The following is a 21129-nucleotide window of genomic DNA, read 5'->3' on the forward strand; positions in this document are numbered from 1 at the left end:
TAAATAGCAAAGTCATCAGCATACAGAGAGGTGGAGACAAAGAGAATCAGGGAAGAGACAGTACTGTTAACAGGGAGAAGAAAGAAGGTAGTGCTGGGGACTCAGCCCTAGGGGACACCATGCTGGGAGAACGCACAGGAGAGATGGGCACCAAGGCGGACATGGAAGGTGCGAAGGGAAAGGCAATTTCAAGAAGACACCAGTGTTACCATGAAGACCAAGGGAACGAAGACAACGCAGAATATGACGGAGCAATTTAGTGTTGTATGCCATTTCCAAACCAAATGAAAGAAAAGCATCTGGGAGCCAAATGCTAATCACCCACCAGAATATGCTGTTGGCCAAGTCCAAGTTTCATCTTGATAGCTCAAGCCATTCATGAGATATAATGGTGCTAAAGGCAGGCGATAAAAACTGGTTGACCCTTGGCAACCATTTTGGTGACCTTGACCTTGACCCCAGTGTCCATTTTCAAACTTGGTCAAGATTTTGGCCATAATCTTGATACCCTGCAGGTTTCATGTTGATAGCTCAAACCATTCATGATATAATGGAGGAATGAACACACACACACACATACACACAGATGCGAGGATAAACATTAACATTCTGCCTTGTAAAGGCAGGCAAAAATACACTCAAACCTCGATTTAAGGGACCTCCATTTAAGGGATTTTGGATTTAAGGGACTCCATATTCTACCTTACAAATGGACAGGACCATTCAAAAAGTCCACTGCTTGAAACATTAATATGTTTCTTTATACTTTACCTGTAAAATAATATTCATAATCACATAAGTGGGATAAGTGAAACAATCATTGCACTTCATAATAAGATTGTCTTTATATGTGGTAAAACAATGGACATTTTCAAGTAAGGAACAAGTTGATTCCCCATTTAGTCCCTTAAATGGAGGTTCAAGTGTATAGCAGTGACAGACTGGCGAAGGGAAAAAGTAGAACGGATAACATACTCTACACGAAGGAGAGGATCTGAAGTGCTTTGAGCTTTACGATATCCAAACTATAAAGAAGACAATGGAATTCAAGGAGCCACATAAGTCAACGACAGATCATGTTCAATCAGTTTACATAAACAACTGGTCAAAGCAATGGGATGGTAGTCTTGAGGAAGATGACCGGTTTTGCCAGGCTTAAGAATGGTAGAATGACCGCCACACGCCAAGCAGGAGGAAAGAAACTCTAAGACCAAATCCTGTTGTAAAGGGCCAGGAGTAAAGACAGGGCACTGAGAGAGAGATGTTTCAGTATATTATAATGAATACTGTACCATCAAGACCTTCACTCCCTTTACACAATTGGAGTGTGGACAACAACTTATGATGAGTAAAACAAGCATTAATAGCCCGCTCGGAAGACAAAGTAAAAGAAATTGGCAGAGATTCAGAAAAAGATTTACTTGGTAAAAATTTGGAGAAAGGCAGGACCCTGTTCTTGCAAGACTAAAATAACTATCTAAAGCTTCAGCAATCAAGGAAGCATCAGCTACAGAACATCCATCTAAAGAAAGAACAGGAGCCTGAGGTGGGATGTGCTAACCAGATATTCTACGGATACAAAACCAAAGTGCTGCCATGTGTCTGCCAAAATGCTGGAAACAAAGGACATCCAACTGTGGCGTTTGGCCTGGCGAATAGTAGGCAGAAGGCAGCAGATGCATGTTGAATCACTAGGAGACTACAGGTATGGCCAGGTGTAGACTGTCAACGATGGAAGCTTTTCCTGGCAGCACATTTAACACAGGGCACACTTGCATTCAGGAGTCCACCAAGGCACAATTTTGGCTGTAGGAGGTCTGGTATTTCTTGGAACAGCAGTAAGGGCAAATCCTAAAACCAGGACCAAGAAAAAAGAAAGCAACTCATGGGGAGACGAAAAGGAAGGAGGAGGCAAAGAGGGGACTGTAAGAGAGCCAAATAAGCTCCAGTCACCAGCACGAAGCTGCCATCGGGGAGGATGAGAAACCGGATGGAAAGAAGTAAGGGAAATCTTGATAGGAAAGTGATCACTGAAAAGGGAGTCATGAAGAACAGACCAGTGGAAGTCAAGGGAAACAGAACAAAGAGACAGATCAATGCATGAAAAGGAATGAGTACGAGGGTCAGAGTAGGAGAGCCAGCATTGAGTAGAAAGAGCTCAAATGAAGAAAGAAACTGTTCAAAGGGGTGACCTCTGGGGGTGACAACAGAGTCACCCCAAAAGGTGTGATGGCAACTGAAGTTTCCAAGGAGGAGAATCGGAGAAGGAAGGGAATGAAGTAAGGAGGAAAAGGCAGAAAAATCAAAAGGAATAGAAGGAGAGAAATAGAGAAGACATTCGCCCAACAGCAAAGAAAAAGACGGGCAGAAGCATGAGGAATAGAGATCAATGCAAGAAAAGGAACAAGTATGAAGGTCAGAGTGAGTAGGAGAGCCAGTATTGAGTAGAACGAGCTCAGACGAAGAAAGAAACTGTTCAAAGAGATGATCCTGGGGGTGACAACAGAGTCACCCCAAAAGGTATGATGGCAATTGAAGTCTCCAAGGAGGAGAATCAGAGAAGAAAGGGAATGAAGTAAGGAGGAAAAGGCAGAAGAATCAAAAGGAACAGAGAGAAATAGAGAGAGAAGACAGTGGCCCAACAGTGAAGAAAAAGACGGGCGGAAGCATGAGGAATAGAGGAGTTAACAGAAAGGGGTTCAAAAGGAACAGTGTTGCAGATAAGAAGGGCAGCAGAAGGAGGAGGAGAACTGAGAATAGTAAAACCTGGAATACGAATGGGGGAAGCATGGAGGAATGAAGAAATACAAGAAACTCATGAACGGATATTAGGTATCGTAAGGAAGGACAATGGGAAGCAAAACTGCGTAAATTCTATTGTAGAAGGGCCATAAGGAGAAACAAATTAAGACTGGGTAGAGGGTGGCAGATGCACATGATGGTCAATGGGAGGCGAGATCAAGGACCAAAGGAATAGGGGAAGAGAAAGAAGAAACAGAAGTCACAGATGGGGGGAGGATGGACAGAGTTGGGGAGAGGATGGTTCAGGAAAGGAAGGAGGAAGGTGGATGTGTCCACTGGAGACACCGACGAGATGACCTGAAGGCGCTGACAGGTGGACAAGGGAGAGTATGAGGTATGAGATAAAGTTGAACATGAGAGACATTTGGAAGGCTGGACAGAAGCTGAGGGGGAGAAACCAGGAATGTGAGATGGGGAAGAAGCGTGAACACATTGACGTTTGCCTACAGGAAGAGAATGGGAATGGAGGAGAGGACCAAGAGTATACAGAGGTAGGAGGAGGCAAGGAACAAAGAAGGGAAGGAGAAGAATCAGGAAGAGAAACAAGAGCAGAGAAAGAATTAGAGACAGGGACAGAAGCTGAGATACTGGGAGCTGGAGACTGGCGACTCCACAGGAGTAGGATGGGCTAGGCATGTGTACGTAATGTCTGGAAAGTGACCAAGGCTGCGAACTTGGTGACAGGCTTACGAAGGGAAAGGCTAGTTTTCAAGCAAACAGTAGACACTTCCGCCTCGAACAGATAAATGGGACATTTCCAGTAGGTGGCAGAATGGCTACCCTGACAGTTAGGGCAGCACCAGATGGTGGAAGTAGTCAGAGAAAGTGTGGCCAGTCAGTGCACAGCTGGGGCAGACTGCAGTTGACCAGCAGTACTTGGTAGGGTGGCCAAAGCACCAACATGTGCACTGATATGATGGAACGAACTGGCAAACCTGGAGAACAGTGCCCCCGATGATGACTGTAGGTGGCAGATCTCGAGAGGCAAAGACAATCTTAGCAATATTGGCTGACTGCTGTCAGCGTCCATAAGAGGGAAATGGTGTAACACTGAACTGAGCAAATGGGATGATGTTGCTTAGAAAGAATGAGCTAGGTATCACTAAAGCACTCTGCAACGATGGCAGACAGACGGTACCAGTGGGGGAATTAAGTTGGATATCCGGGGAGAGGGAAATGGGTTGGCCTGAACTGTTGACCAGGGATGCAATCTTCTCGGCTTGAGCAGCATTGCGGATTGCAAGGAGGCAGGAGCCAGCCGGACGGGCCGAGAATGTTGACATCCCTGCCTACCTGGTGAAGGAGAGAGGTGGAGTGAGAGGTTGTCATTGGTGTTTATATTGTTGAAGTATTTTGTCCAGGCCTGTGGACCGAATAAAGAGGAGGTGAGGGAAGGGGCAGGAACGTGGAAAGAAGGACGAGCTTGGGGGAGGGGGCCAGAGGACCCAAAAGGAATAGAACAGATGGAGGAGGATGATAGGGGTGAAGTGTGACAATAGAAGAGGAACTGACGGAAGTAGACAGAACAGGAGCTAGAGGAGTGGAAGACACAGGATGTGAGAAAGATGTGTTATTTATGGTAACCGGACGTGTAGGAGGAGGGAAGGAAGTCAAGGCCACAATCTAAGGAGAGTTCTGGGTCATCACCAGGGTTGGGCCAGAAGAGGAGTTAAGCGTATCCATTACCTATAGTGAAAATAGACTTCACCTTCCCACCCCCCCACCCAATACGACAGAGCCCAACTAAGGGAGGCTGATGTTGGGTCAAAACTCACCCAACAGCCTCGGGGGTAAAGGAGGAGGTATATGCAGACACTGTTTGGTGTGAGATGGCAGCCACGGATCGATGCTGTGCCCACCAAACAGTGCCCACTTGACCCTAACCAACACATGACCAGCCAATTGGTCCAGCAGGGAGACATTGGACTGCCTGTCTTACCCCAACCTTCCACCAAAGAAGCATGTTGCCCACCACAGGAAACTACACCCTGCCCCATGGTGGACTCACCTCCCAGACAGAGGCATAGGGAATATACTAGATCCCACACATGGCAAGAACTTGGGGAGGCAACAGTCCCACCCTAGATGACAAAAAGAGTGGGAACTAGCAATACCACTAGAAAGCCTCTACTGTCTGGTGAAGATAGGACAAATGGTAGGAAAACGCAATAGCAGAGGAGCCTAGCAAAATTAGTTGAGGCAGCGACAGGGACCCAAGGAGAGGGGAGGGGACAGAGCAGAGTAAGGTACCCCGCTATAGCTCCCCCAAACGTCGAGTCCCAATCAATATCTCCAAAACACCCCCATGACAACAAAGAGTGAGGTAACGGGGGATGTGCAGAGTACGATATGGTATTATGCCAGACATTATTAATTGTAATCATGTTTGTTAAAGAACCATAATAAACTAATGAAAAGCAGCGCAGACTTTTCTCGTTATACTGGACAGAGTCTACAGTAAGAGAAGGAGTATGGTAGGTCAAAGATGTCTGATAAACGCTAAGTCCATTAAATGAGGTTCTACTGTACAGGTAATAATTATGGTAACAGTTTGGTGCTTGTTAATATTTCAACAGAATCTCTTATACATATCCTAGACCAGAGAAAAGGCTGGATATGTTTATTCTGAGCTCAGTATTTTTACACCAAAGAATTATTGTAGTGGTATAATTCTGACAGTTTGCTTCAGTACATAGTCTCAAACTGATAAAATCAAAACATCTTGGACAAAAGACACCAGGAAATTGTTAATGTACATTTTTTGAGCCAGAAGGATGTTTTGTATAGGTACTACAAGCTGTAGTTTCCCAATACAGTTATCTAAATTATTTTATAGCCAGTAGTTTTAAGGTATGGTAAAGAACAAAAATGTAAATACATGCACTTACTTGAATGTGTTGTCAAACTGAAATTGAGTCAATCGGCTTTTGCATATTATTTCATCCCTTCTTTCTACCTCGTAACTTTTCACATATCAGTATACCAGTCCTGTATGAGACAGCCCTAGCATGTATTCAGCATGGACAGTGGATGTTAGCGTCGAAGTGGTGACATGTGGAGGTTTGTAGGAGGACCAATGGGCCTTGGGATAGGCCCTGAAGCCTTTGGCCAGTTAAAAAAAAAAAAAAAAAAAAAAAAAAAAAAAAGCAGCTTCAGCATTTCAGCACAACATAAAACAGATATTGGGTCAGATAATTGAATTGTGAGGTTACCATTATACTTCTACTCATATCATGCCATTTAATATTTGTCCTTCAGATCTGGATGTATGGTTTCTATCCTTAAAAAAAATAAAAAAAAATAAAAAAAAATAAAAAAAAAAAATTATAAATGAAATCCCCATATCATTCACTGTTTTCGTTAAAGGTGAGATGATTTGGATACTTCCAGGCTTATCTCATATTTGTACTGTATTCTGTATTGGCCATCTGGGCACCATAATCCTATCAATAAATTCTAAAAAATCTTGTACGTTCACAGCAGCACAATTAACATATATATATGCGTGCTGTATGCAGTAGCTCAAGCTACTCAGTGGCCTGTGTAAGAATGCTAAGTGACCGTAACCCTCCTATCCAGATTTTTTGTACACCTTACAGTATGAAAAAGCATGGAAGTTCTGTAACTGCATACAGTCTTGGAGATGATGATACCTGGGGCTTGTTTACTTTGCAACCAGCAGATACTCCAAATAAAATTCTAGTCTAACATGAATATAAATGAAAATATATAGCTACTATGAACAAGTGGGTGGGAGTGTGCACATCACTCTAGTCACCTCATAAATTATCAAAATACTACGGAAAACTACCTTTTATGTTGTGAGCACTGCATGTGAGAGTGGTTACCTGGTAGGTCATCGTGGACTCCACAGTCTGGAGGAATACTTTTGAACAATATTTGTAACATCTGCAACAGCCATAAAAATATGTCGACACATGCAAACTAAAAAATCCAGGCTAGCTGATTTCTTGTCTTATTATCTTGTACATCCATCCATATTTTATGTTATGATTTTAAAAAGGACCATGTGGAAACAGATAATTGTAACAAACATGGTAATAAAGGCAACCTAGAGATTCCTAATTTATTTCTTCAATCACCATACAAATTTGAAAACTTAATTTGAGCTAAGCTATTGCATTACTTCAAAAGCATGAGGTTCTAGATATATGAATGCCTGTCGCTAATTTAAGTGTCAGAATCAATCAACTCACCCGAAGTTTATTAGTTCACTGCACTTAAAATACATACTGCACTATCACACTTCACTGTCTTGCTGCACTGTCAATTCACTTTCACATACATAACTCACTGCACCAACACTGCTACCAACACACACCACTGCACTTCCACAAAGCCCACTGTACACTCATCACCACAACTCTGAAAAGCTGCAAACTTTATTCCTATTCACTTCTCACTGAACTGAAACATTAACACGGCACTGTACACATCATCAGAATTAAAAGAAACTTTATTGATATTTTCCACTTATGTAGTGCTAGTCTGAAGATATCAATTGTAAGAAACATGAAACACTTCACTACATATTTTTAGCATAGTTATCAATGTGGTGAATACCTTCAATGTACAACTGCACTTCCAGATCAGCAAGATACTGTATATGAAAGAAGCACTAGTAAGCTGGTTGTTATTTACGAACTTTCACTGCACTTAATTGATTGCAAAATACACCAGGAGGAATATGCCTGCACGAAACATCTTTCATGCAGGCTATCATCCATGTGATTTTGCAATTTCTTTCCAATTTAGACAGTACGGTAAATTTCTTATACACTTCCTAAATACGAGCCAATTTTCTGCACTTCCCCTGGCAAAGATTATTCCCCATAGCTACTGGTAAAGTTATTGGCACATTAAACATTTTCCCATCCAGAATTATGTTAGCACTCCTCCCACACTAACATTTCATCTTGGCCTTTCTTTATTCCCACTCCCCTAGCACTGTTTACACTTTGAAATATCTGCATTACTAGTTATCAAAACTGTTAATCCCATTTTATTTCTAGTAATGCCCATTAGAATGATTCACTGCTTCACTTTAAGGGAAACTATGAAATAATTTCACAGCCCTATGTTTCTCCACCAATCGTGCACTGAAGTCACAACACTGCACTGCACCAGGCCACTGTTTAAAGCTCAAATTTTAAGTTAAACTGGAAGACTGTATCTTTGGAAGAATTATATGATTCCACTGCACTGTACTGTATCTGATGCACTAATAGTTTGATCACTATTGTATCTGTACTGGAACTTTAATCCCAAGCTCTGGTCTCGTACCTGGAAAATAGTGAGAGGTTGTGTATTAATGCATTCACTGGAACCAATGTTAATCATTAATTCTGAAAATTAATTAAGGCTTGGCTCTGAGAAGCAATACTGTACTTTATTTCACAAACTTGAAAAATTAATGTGATAACTAAAATGTACTTTGGAGGGCTTTAAAATTAATTTTGAGGAAAAAAAAAAAAAAAAAAACTTTAAGCTAAATGAATGAAAAAGGAGTGCTACTGAAACTCTTACTGCTACACAGAAAGCCCAGGCATGTCTTTCACTTTATTTTTGCCACCTCCTGACAATTTTATCCAGCTTAGGTTATATTACATGAACTGAAGGGATTAGACCGGTATTATTTTACAAGTGGACAACATGCAGTTTTGGAATTTTAGCACCATTATCATATAATATAGTCCCTAAGGATCACAAATAACCCCCATTACCCCATTCGGAAATTGATTATTACTCCCCTAAGATACGTTAGGTATGTTGGGTTTGGTTTGGTTACTTTTATTGTGTTCAGTGAGGGGCATTTCCGACAAAAATGAAGGTCAGAAACATTCAAATCGCATCAAAAACTGCCAGAAAAATATATTGCACTACCTGGGGGGTGTATTGTCCACTTGTAAAAATTTACCTAGACAGCTATAGCTTTAAAACCCTTCAATACCAGGTCCTTTTCCTAAGCTGAGCATAATCTTCTGGTTGCAACAACAATAAAATGGGCATCACCTGGGTCCAGCCCAAAATCCCTCCCTGACAACCATCCCAATGCACTGTCCCACTGCCACTGTTGCACTATAAAAAAAAGGGGGAGGAAATTCACTTCACTTTTTTTTTTTTTTTTTTTTTTTTAATCACTTCACAAATGATGCTTCTTTCATAACATTCACAGCACTCACTAGAATCTGACACTAGAACTTGACCATTTCATATTAACACTAAGCACTTATATCTGGAAAAAATGTGCACTTTGACACTGCAAGCATTTTACTTAAAGCACTGTATGAATTTAAAAGCAAGCTGCTTATCCATCACCCAGAGGGTACATATATTACAGACCACTTCACTATAAGCACTTCACTTAACTATTGAGAAAAAAAAAAAAAAAAAATCAACAAAATTCATTTTCAGCACTAATATTCACCACACTGGAATAAAGCTCACATGTACAATTAAACACTGAAAAATAATTCAGTATTTTTTTAATAAATTAGCACTACACCACACATTTATGAAGATAATGTACTGTACTGTAGCCTTACTACACTGTTAACCACTTAGATTCAAAAATATCTTTCCTCGTCCACCCTAAACTTTAATGATCAACAAGTCTATAACATTAAGTTGTATCTTTACATTACATCACTGCAACTTTCACTGCATTTATGGAAATATCTTTAATTACTACACATTAATCACTTTAAGGCATATTTTGTTCAAGCACATTGGTTAAACTGAAATATACTTAACACTAAATTACAGTACACTTTAACATTAACACCAGAGAGGTTTCAGGCTGCTGTCCCTCGTACAATGACAACAACGAGATGGTCGTCTCTCGTGGTCTCCTCTGTGAGGCCGGGGGACACCCGATGCAGGAGTTCAAGGGAGAAGGCACAGGGGGGAAATGCATACAAGACCCCCTGCATGTTGGTTTCCTTGTTACTGCCTGTGAGGGTAATTACACCTGCTGCCTCCTTCTGCTTCAGGTAAGCTACAAGATTTCTCAATGGCCGTGTCTGCACCGCTGCCTCCTCTGGGGCCTGGGGGGCAGTGGTGCTGGGAAGAGATAGTAGGATGGTGGCTGTGGAGGGCGCACTGATGCGACGACTCACATCATCCAGGCGAGATTGGTCTAACCGCAGCCGCTGGGTGATCCGTAGCAGTGGCCTGCCGTCCCCATCTTGCATCATCTCGGCCACCTCGTGATCACCCTCAATCAGGTGCATCTTTGTGCCAAATGATGAATTTTTCAGAATGAGTGACCCTTGCCAAGATGTAGCAGTTTTGCGAGCCACATCAGCAAGGGTCCGAGCACTGGCCAGGCTATTTGTGTTAGTACCATCACCAGCTTCAGGACTCCTGCTTGGATGCTCCCCGTCAGGAGTGCCATCATAGTCACGGTAATCACCTCTCTGATAGTCGCCATGGTAACCACCCCGGTGTCCACCACGCCCTTGCCAGCCACGCCCCCTACCCCGCCCTCGTCCATACCCTGCAGATCCATAGTCACTTCCATAATCCTCATAACTACCACCCCGCCCAGTCCCCCAGTCTTCCCGGTACTCGCCATCAAACTCTTTCTTGAAGCCTGGGGGGAATGTTCCTGGAGGAGGGTTCACTTCTGCAAAGTCTGTTCGCAGTCTTTTGTCTGGACCTCCCAGTGGTGAGCCACGCATCTCTTTGACAGCTGCTTGTGCAGCATCCAGGCTCTCATACAGAATATATGCATGGTTCTCACCCTTAACATACTCAATCTTTTTAATAGCACCAAACCTGTCAAACTCTTGGGTAAGCTGCGTTACCGAGGTCCACGGTCCTAACCCACCCACCCACACTCTAGTGGTTGGCATAACTTTCCCATAACCAATTTTACACTGGAATTTGCCAATATACTGCCCAGAGAGTTCAATTTTTGCACGATGGGCCATATCCAAGTTCTGAAACCTGACAAAGGCATAAGCATTCCCTGTACCGGGAGGGGGACGCTTGATATCAATGTCGTCCACCACACCGTATCGCCCAAATATGCGCCGCAACTCTTCCTCACTTATATTAATCTCAAGGTTACCAGCAAACAGTGTGCGGGTGGCTAAGGGGTCTTCCTCAGGGGGTACATGATGCAGATAGTTTGGAAATTTGTCACGCTTACTGTCCATCATCCCACCTCCACCACCACCACCCCCACCTCCCCGGCTACCAAAGTTATGCTTGAAACCACCACGCATCAAAGGTGCATAATGGCCGTGGGGTGCCCCGCGGCCTCTGTGTTGCCTGTAGCCATAGTCATCTTGCCGCATTGGGGGACCCTCAGCATAGTAGTCACTGTGAGGGAGAGGTGGTGGTCTGCGGCGGTCAAATCGTGGTTCATAACGTTCCTCTAACTCTGGGCCAGGTGGGCTCCTTGGCCTGTAACCCCTATCATAGTCAACGGGGCTACGAGACCGACCCCTGGGAGGTCCATAGTCCCTGGTAGGTTCATACATGGGTTCAACAACAACAGGTCGATCATAAAAGAGTATTCTGGGTTTACTGTGCTTGGCCTCTCTCGCTTCCTCACTGCTACGGAAGTAAACATAAGCCAAGCGTTCCTCTGCGCCCATCACCACTTTGACACTAACGTCCCCGAACCTCTTGAACTCACGATACAAGGCTTCTCTCACCATTTCATCACTGGCTTTTGCGTGAAGATTGGACACACACAACACCTTATATGAGGGCGGGGGTGGGCCGCGGGGAGCGCGTCCATACTCATCCCGGTCAGCGCGATGGAGAGGCTCGGGTGGAGGGTAGCGGCGGCCAGGGCTCCCACCTCGGCTACTACGACGTCCCTCGTCCTCACTACTGTCTTCATAACGTCCCACACTAGACCGTGATCTTTTGCTCGAGGGAGACAAATCTCTATCTCCACCTCGTTTCATAATGGGGCCTTATGTTTACGCGAATGAGACGCCAGTCGTCAGGGAATGTTTAGCCGTCAAGCCACTTGATGACGTCAGACGTTCCTCCGCCCGTTCTCAACGCAAACATTTTGCTTCTAGTCTAACAACATTTACAATCATTTGTGAATCATCAAGTAAATTGTGGAATTACATGGATAATAACAGTTTAATATGTCAACCATTTAAAAAAAATATATATATATATATTTTATGGAACTAGTTTTTCTCAATGCTTCTCAATCATAGAGGGAGAGTGAAAATAAATTTTTCACCATTACATTTATTTGTGTAAGGAGTGTTTTGTTTATTTTAGATGATTTGCAGAAGCAACTATCTATTTTCTTTGCAATTTTTGGAAGAAAACAGTAGCATGAAGGTTTTAAAAAAAAAATAAATTATATCAAACTAAAGCACATTTTCATGTGTCAACATAAACCCGAAAAGTTTTACAGTTAATATTTGAGATCTGCCACTCATACCTCACGTAATCACGATTCACGTATTTACATGTGGGTAAACTGAGACAGGAGAGCGGGAGAGTGCAAGTTGTCAAACAGCAGGAAATTGATAATAAGTATTTATTTTATAACGACAGGAAATTTACGTATAGTTAGCCGAAGAAACAACTACTTTACTATATAAAGAAGAGGAGGAAGGAGACAGAAATATATCTAGTGGCACAGTATGGCTAGTGTGATGGAGAAGATTTTCCCAGTAGGATCTGCATTGACAGAAACGAAGGAATACAGGAGCACCAGGTTTTCCCCGGTGCCCACAACCTTCATACTTGGCTCTGCACAATGTATGAAAACTGCAATGCTGGTCCAGGTAATTTCTAGGTTTGCAACTTTGCATTCATTGTGAAAGGAAGAAGATCCACCAGGCAGGTTCCTAGTTTATCTTTTAATATTATTTACCATGCTCTGCTGAATAATTTGTTTATGTTGCATGTCACTTTATTGAATTGTTTGTTTCGTTGCAGTCAATTATCGCAGTTTTTCATTTTTTTCTGCAAACTAGCAATGACTTCCATGGGCATTCTTTGTCCCTAACCTTGGCATTCTCTGGTTCTAAGTTAACCATGGTATCACAGTAATGGGAATAACAAACCAAATTTAGCCTTTCCAAAAACAGAGGTCCTAAGTGGTGGAAATTTTCTATTGGTATTCTGTTAGATAATAGCAAAACCATCCCATGGTATTTGTGGTATATTCCAATATGTTTTGTTATCAAAATAGTGAGGGTCTTTCTATGACAAATCCTTAATACCATTAAGGATTGTTAAACTAATATTCCTTTTTTTTTTTTTTTAATTGGTACTTATAATTGATATTATGGTGTTCAGCGTAGGGGAGACATTCTTTAAGAAACAGCCTCAGTTAACTACAGTGCTTTCTTATAATATTTTAAATCAGAAACCGTGTAAGAAAAACAACTGTAGTCAGTATTACAGTAAACACTTCATCCTTCAGAGTTCTGATGCCATTATCCTCTTTTGAGTGTCTTAATACCAGCACTAACTGGTATTAACTTCTTCAATCCCAGGCAGGCGTGACAGAAGCAGCGAGTGAGGGTCAGGTGCTGTATGTAGCCCCTAGGAAGCTGCACTGCCTCCCTCCCAGTGTGCATGGCATGCCAACACCAGCCCCACGCGTCATGCAAGCTGTCAAATTTTTGTCAGTGATTTATCCCTATCTTGTCGGTGTTGTAGCTGTCTCGGGTTTCTATCTAACTATCTATCTATTGCCGGACACCTCAATCCCGTTTGGGATGGCCACAAACAAATCGCCTCCAAGTCGCCCTGTCCCCCGCCATTTCACTGCCCTACTCCCAACTCACACCCCCATCTCTCATATACCTCTCCACCCCATCCCTCCATCTCATCCTCGGCCTCCTTCTCCCTCTTCCCTCCTCCACCTCACTCACATACACTCTCTTCGTCAGTCTTTCACCCTCCATTCTCTCCACATGGCCAAACCACCTCAGTGTGTTCCTCATAACGCTTCCTATCACAGTACTCAGGTTTCTGTCAGTATTTTATCTTGTGTTGTATTTCTCAGTACAGCACACTCATACCTCAAGTATTGTCAGTTTAGTCTGGTAGATTTTTCGTTGTTGTAAGTTTCTATCAGTACCTGGTATTTTATCTCTTCTGGTTTTTGTCAGCATCATCCCTCACACTTGTCAGTTGATATATAGTATAAAATCTTTCCATTATTGTTACCCATCAATATTGCAGTACAGATACAGCCTTGAGCAAAAACAGTGACAAAGGAAGATGTTACATGAACTTTTTTGTGATAGTAATATAACTTTTGCAGCAAAAGGGTGTGAGAAAGAAGACTCTTTGTCATTTGGGGTGGAATGAGAAATATGGAAGGCGGGATGCATTGCTGGCAGAGGAATGTCAGTGAACTTTTCATCATAGCTGTACCAAGTACAGTCAGTACTCCCCTAACACAGGTTGCTGTAGCGCGATATTGCTCTAACGTGACACAATTTTGCGGAAGGAAATAAACATTCTAACGCAGGCATTGTTAGCCTAACGCAGTAATTTGAACCAGGCAGGCTGTGACGCGATGTGCATCACACGGCCTCACAATACTTGACATCATCGCCTGCCAAGCACACTTCATCTTTCTCGCTCTCTCAGCCACTCAACCAATCAGGACCCCCCTACCACCTCCTGCGTTCCCTACTCGGCTCACTCCTACCAACACCATCCTCCTCCGCCTTAGTGTGTGTTCTCCCCCTCTACCTCATCTCCAGTGACGTGTGTTTGCTCTTCTCTTCACATAAGGTACAATAAATAAAAAAGTCCTATTGACCTAATGTATTTTTTATAACCATATTAATGCTTTTAGAAGGTTTAAATTGGGGAGTACCAAAAAAATTGCACCACAAGGGGGAAAAAAGTGGGTTTGGGCAGGGGTGTGGAAGGAAATAGGGTTTTTTTAGAGTCCCTGTAATGCGATACAGTATTTGCCTAACGTGATGTTGGTGCAGAAGCAAATACCTGCATTTGGGGAGGACTGACTGTAATATGGGGTAATAGGTGATACAGTACTGTACATTGTAGTTGATACTCATGAAGTTCCAGTAATATACTGTATTATATGTACTTCTCAGATATGCTCAGGAGACTCGGGAACTTCTAAGCTACTTGGCCTCACTTCACATGATTCCTGCTAGGGACAGACCCTCTCTCATCATCATAGATGATCTACACTTTTTCTCTCAGTCCCAGGATTGTGGGTAAGTGGATAATGGCTCAGCTGTGTATCTGTTAATGTGCCACTACCACAGATGTTATGATGATCAGGATGATGCTTATGATCATGACAACAAACAGTACACAAAAAATTGCCTTTCAGGATAGAGTAATTGTTGACTGCCAGGTTGAAAGAGGATGCAAGCCTCATCCACAGTACCCATTTACCTGTACAGTATGGTACATTGCTTATTTACATAGTTACATTATCCATTATCTTCTTGACCTTTCATGCCTCTCTAGGAACAGCCTACAGAAAATAAAGAAAATCTGATACATGGAGATGTATATTATTGCAAATGCTTACACTGTAAGAGTAGGGTTCTCAATACATCCAACAGAGGAAGTGCATCATATAATGACATTCAGTTATAACTAATGGATAAGACATCTCCACCCGTGTGGAAGATCGCAAGGCTGGTGAGGCATTTTAACTCAGTCATCAGCTCCATGAATTGAGGATAATTCCTCTTGTTGCCATTTTAAATGCATTGGTTTGATGAAAGATTGCTTAAAAATTTTTCCTGGGGTGCCTGAGAAGAGGAAGCATCGTTTTGCTTTGTTTCGTTTTTTAAAGGCTTCACCATGCTTGCATGGGTTGGCCTTGGTCGCCTAATAGCGGCTCTTCATGCTGCCCGATCTCTCGCACCTTCCCCATTCAGTCCCTTAACCCTGAGGTCACACTCAATGACCTCGTCCTAGGTCGTTTTAGGTCTAAGCTACCTCTCCCAACCCTGCCCCTAACGTTAACACTGCTTGCTTTCTACACCCATTTATCATCCCCCATCCTCCCCACATGCTTAGATCACCCTAATCTACCTCTCCTCATCACAACACCAATACACTCCATTCCCATCCTACCTCTCAACTCATCCATCGCAAACCTAGCCCCTCCCCAGGCCTCGCTCTCAGGCACGCATTGCACATCCACCTAATCATTGTCATTTCTGTACGTTTGAACCTATGAACATCCTCTTCCTATACTGCCGAGGTCTCACTGCCTTACAGCATTGCACTCCTAACATGTCGTATATAAAGGTCCCTTAGCACGGAGGGAGAGCCCTCTCAATGTCAGGAGAGGCAACAACTCCCCAAACTCCTTCCAACCACTCCTCACTCTAGTCACAGAGCTAGCTCCAGCCCCACCTCCAGCACATAACATGCCTACCAGGTAGCAAAAGCATTGATTGGAAAATGAATTTTTATACTTAAAGCTTCTCTTTGGTCAGATAGGAATTTTGGCAGCTGTAATTTGTGTGTGTTATTCATCTCAGCTCTTCTTCCTCAGTTTATTCCTCACGGGAACTAGAAACTTAATGACCTTGGAATGACTGACTCATGTACAGTGAATGGTAATGTTGACCTAGTATAGGCCTGGGCCTACCTCAGTTTTCTGCATCACATGTTGGAACTGCCCAGGTCTGATACAACTCATAATGGAGTTAAGCATCTCTTAGATGAAAGTCATTGTCAAGATAGTCCCTGAAATGGCCACCAAGTTTATTTGGGGTGGTCATTGGAGGAGTAGTCTTCACATCACTAGCCTATACTGTAAACTCTCAATTATCTGTCGTCACAGTATCCGGCCCAATGCAATATCCCGCGCTGCTGGCTCAGCTCTGTAAAAACGATATCTAGCAGAATTATGCAATATCCAGCGCCGAAACAGGACGTAACCAGCAATTCTGGCAATATCCAACGCTGAGGTGTATCAACCAGCTTGTAAACAGTAGCCAGCCTGTGCTGTATTACTGTACTGTACATCCATCCATCCATCATCCAATCCTGTGTTGCCCCCTGATGAGCGTAGGAGCCAAGGGCTAGGCATGTTGGTCCTGACATGTACGTATCGTTATTTTTTTGTATATTATGCTTAATTTTCATCATTTACTCCTGGGAGAGTTTTTAGGATAGAGGTACAAGACAGATAGTAATGTAGTATCTGGTTTGATGCCGAATATTGAGTTGATGGGGGTACTATGCAATATTTAACTGGTATGGGGCTCGCTTGAATTACGTTGGATAATTGAGAGTTTAGTTTACTGTAGGTGGAATGTGGTAGGTGGGGGTGCTCACCATCCACTCACTCGATGTAGTGCTGCTGTCGGGTGTCTGCCCTTTCCTCTCCTCCATCCTTCTTTCCTTCCATCCTCTTCTGTCTTCCTTTCCTTCATTCTTTCCTTGTCCTTCTGCCTACAGGTAACTTTACACTCCCTCTTCTGTCTTTCTTTCCTTCATTCTTTCCTCTTGCTTCTGCCTGTGGGTGACTCTACACTGAGTGACAAGCCAAATGGTTTCCTGTACACCAGGAAACCATTTACTACACTGGGTGGTAACCATATAACCAAATTTTGGCTCCTGGTAGTTTAGTAGGTAATTATTGCACTCCAATTGGATTGAGTTGGTGAAGGTTTATATCCAAGGGATGGTTGGGGTTGATTGCTCATGTAATGCCACTCAGGGATGAGTGAGGCTGGTCACTCTCATCTTAAATATCAGGAGCAACTTTCCAAGCCCCGGGTTCCTACGCTCCTCTGTGGGGCGACATAAGATTGAATGATGATGATGATGATACTTAGGTGGATTTTTTTCCCCGCAGACTATAGTCTTTACAGTTTGGAGAGACTGCTACAGTTTTTTAAAAATTCATTACTGGTCCTTGTAATAGTAAAGTCAGCTAAATAAGTTTTCATTATATTGTTCTGGAATAGTGTTTAGTTTGTCATTAACAGAGATGCAGCATCGCAGATGATGAATGTAGCACGGATTCTTTCCTTAGCTCAAGAATCAGCCGAGTTTTGCAGCATGTCAGCAGGTAAGACATTAATGTTACAGTATCCAACTTTACTTCAATCAAGACAACTGTATTGAACTAGTTGTAGGAGGATCCAGTCTGATAAAAGTAAAAATTTGATATAAGCAAACTTTCACTTTTGATTTAGTTCTTTGATGATCCAGGCTTATTTACTGATACTTGTACAAAAAGTCCAGTGCTGCCAGTTGAATCTGAGACATTATGAAACATACATGTTAATACAGTGTGATGACAGTGTGATGTGACAGTTTTGTTATGTGTGGCTAAGAAACTTACCAAGCCTCTGTCAGTTTAGGAATAATAGCCAGCAGAGGAAAGTGAAAAGCAGAAGAGTTAAATATTAAGGAAATTTTTGTCCATGACTGAGGCTCATACATCACAGGAAGGGGAGGGGGAAGGGAGTCAGTGGTGCACAGGTTAACATATTCATCTTGCAACTAGAATGTGTGGTCAGGTGGCATAGCCTACGGGTTAGATGCACAGACTAAGTTAGTTTCTCTTTTGTCCCTCGTCACCCAGTAATACATACCCACGTGTCCAGTACTCATTTGTCCAGTACTATTCTCGTCCAGTATGGTCGGCAAAAAAAAAAAATTATTTATTACTGTAGTACGGATTTGTTGGGCTAGTATGGATCAGCCACGCAAAGTTGGCCAAGTCCGAGGAGTTCTTCTGTAGTATTGACGTGCTACGTCCAGTACTACTACCTGCTCGCGCGTGGGAAGATGGCCAACACCGAGGAACATTTCCCTAGTACTGCCACGCCAGTCTAGTACGTCTTCCTTGTGACTCGTGACCTGTGCCAGTCAAATTGAAGTATAGGTACACTGAAACCTCAATTTAAGGGACTAAATGGGGAATCAACTTGTCCTTTACTAGAAAATGTCCCTTACTTGAAAATGTCCATTGTTTTACCACATATAAAGACAACCGTATTATGAAATGCAATGATTGTTTCACTTATTTTATTTATTTATGTGATTTTATTTATTTATGTGATTATGAATATTATTTTAAGGTACTTTTTAAAGAAACATATTAATGTTCAAGCAGTGGACTTTTTGAATGGTTCCGTCCATTTGTCAGGTAGAACATGGAGTCCCTTAAATCCGAAATCCCGCAAATGGAGGTCCCTTAAATCGAGGTTTGAGTGTATTGCACTTCCCGATGATGACAAAGATGACGATGTGTCAATGTGTGACTATGAGGGATTTATGAAGAAGGTTGAGGCAGAGAGGCCTCCTCAGGATCCTGAAGGCCCTGCTCCAGGTGGTCAGTAGGACCTCCTATAACCTTGGAAACCCCTCTCCCTTCCCCCTGTGCCCATCACCACTCACCTTAAAGGTTGGTAAAATCTTATTTGTGTCAAAATGTTGTTAGGTTGAATTTGGGGCTTCGAGGCTTGTCTGGCATTATTCATTTTTCCCCTAAGTTCTGTTGTTTGTCCAGTACGGATTTAGTCCAGTACGGTAGTACTGTCTGACAAAAATACTGTACTGGATGCGAGGGTACTGTATAATTGGGACCTGAATGACGAGCACTCTACTGCAGGTCATATTTTAGGGAAGAACTGAGACTTGGAAAATTGGGTTTTCTGCCAAATGACCCAGAAAACATTGACTGTCTGCCTTAATGAACCAGAAAATATTTTCTGCCTTACCCAGAAAACATTTGTTTACTTTCATGACCCAGAAAACATTTATTATCTCTAATTACCCAGAAAAGTGATTGTTTACCTTATAGACCCAGAAAACATTGTCTGGCTCTGTGACCCTTGTGTAATCAATAAGAATAAATCCTAAGTCTTCATATTCATCTTCAGAAGAGGGGATCATCATATCTGGAGCTTAGTTTCTCCCATGATTTTTTGTCCTTTGTGAAATCAAAGAGTCATGCAGTGTATATTCTCCCTCCATCTGAATCTGGGAAATTGGGTTAGCTTGATGGTGATGGTACTGATAATGTTGATGATGATATTGATAATTGTATGTGTTCAGGAAGTTCTGGTACTGGACAGCAGTGCAGTGTATTAGTTGCATGGACTCAGGAGACATCAAGCTACCTGAAGTTAAAGGATGTAGAAGTTTTGGCAAAGGATTTGTGTCATTATGTCTGGACTGTACAGTGTGATGATAAGGTCAGTTACAGTATTGATCTTCATGAAGTGTTGTCAGATGTAAGCACAGTAAATAATTTCTTATGCTGATAACATTTAAATGTAGTAGGTGGGGAAGGTTACCATCCACTCACTCCACGATGTGCTGCTCTTGGGTGTCTGCCCTTTCCTCTCCTCCATCCTTTTTTCCTTCCATCCTCTTGTGTCTTTCTTTCCTTCATTCTTTCCTCATCCTTCTGCCTACGGGTGACTTTACACTCCCTCTTCTGTCTTTCTTTCCTTCATTCTTTCCTCTTCCTTCTGCCTGTTGGTGACTCTACACTGAGTGGCAAGCCAAATGGTTTCCCGTACACCAGGAAACCATTTACTAGGCTGGGTGGTAACCATAGAACCAAATTATGGCACCTGATGGTTTAGTGGGTAATTAAGGAGCTCTAGTCGGATTGAGCCTATGTAGGTTTGTATCCAAGTGGTGGTTGGGGTTTATTGCTTACGTAATGCCACTCAGGGATGAGTGAGGCTGTTCACTTTCATCTTAAATGTCAGGACTAACTTACCTAGCCCTGAGCATTTACGCTTCTCATGGGGCAATGTAGGATTGGATGATGATAACATTTAATTTAAAAATGGTAATAGCAGTCTTCTTACTCATAGTGGACTTAAGAAGCGACAGAATCATTGTTATCATAGGCGGAGTCGTGGAGTCAGTAATTATTCCCGATTCCGATTCTGACTCAAGAAATTTTACAAATACGACTGACTCTGAATCTGACGAGTATGTACAGTATTGTACTGATAATATGGCACATGGACATGATGCAGGTAAATGAATAATATTCATGAATTTTATAGATGCAATTCTTCCATCTGTCCATCTGTCATCCAATCCTATGTTGTCCCATGAGGAGTGCAGGTGCCTAGGGCTAGGCATGTTGGTCCCGACAGTTAAGATGAGAGTGACCATCCTCACTCATCCTTGAGTGGCATTACATGAGCAATAAACTCCAACCACCCCTTGGATATAAACCTATACCAGCTCAAAGGAGCGCCTTAATTACCCACTAAACCACTGAGTGCTATAATTTGGTTATATGGTTACCACCTAGTGTATAAATACTTAACGGTAGGTGGGGGCGCTCACCATCCACTCACTCTATGT

The 21129-nt window shown here is 42.6% G+C and overlaps 2 protein-coding genes and 1 long non-coding RNA gene across 3 annotated transcripts in view; 1 reads left to right on the forward strand and 2 right to left on the reverse strand.

Annotated features, from left to right (window-relative positions):
- Nucleotides 1–6875: 6875 nt before the first annotated feature.
- LOC145411374 (uncharacterized) lies at nucleotides 6876–11815 on the reverse strand. Its single transcript, XR_013899412.1, has 2 exons — nucleotides 11767–11815; nucleotides 6876–8106 (listed from the first exon to the last, which is right to left on the reverse strand). It is a non-coding gene; the product is annotated as an uncharacterized LOC145411374 (long non-coding RNA).
- Nucleotides 8473–11793, reverse strand: nito (RNA-binding protein spenito). Its single transcript, XM_080281405.1, has one exon. It carries the CDS (start codon nucleotides 11745–11747, stop codon nucleotides 9618–9620), a length of 2130 nt encoding a protein of 709 aa, XP_080137531.1. The 5' UTR covers nucleotides 11748–11793; the 3' UTR covers nucleotides 8473–9617.
- A 637-nt stretch (nucleotides 11816–12452) lies between the features above and the next one.
- The window catches only part of LOC145411376 (uncharacterized), a 37853-nt gene continuing 29176 nt past the window's right edge, over nucleotides 12453–21129 (forward strand). The window contains exons 1-5 of the mRNA XM_080281407.1: nucleotides 12453–12596; nucleotides 13314–13444; nucleotides 14898–15023; nucleotides 17772–17873; nucleotides 19856–19991. Coding sequence (XP_080137533.1) covers nucleotides 12453–12596; nucleotides 13314–13444; nucleotides 14898–15023; nucleotides 17772–17873; nucleotides 19856–19991 — 639 coding nt within the window. The remainder of the gene's footprint in view (nucleotides 12597–13313; nucleotides 13445–14897; nucleotides 15024–17771; nucleotides 17874–19855; nucleotides 19992–21129) is intronic.

This window comes from Coenobita brevimanus, chromosome 89 (assembly GCF_032717465.1).
Source record: "Coenobita brevimanus isolate Jiangsu-jjx chromosome 89, ASM3271746v2, whole genome shotgun sequence".
Lineage (NCBI taxonomy): Eukaryota > Metazoa > Arthropoda > Malacostraca > Decapoda > Coenobitidae > Coenobita > Coenobita brevimanus.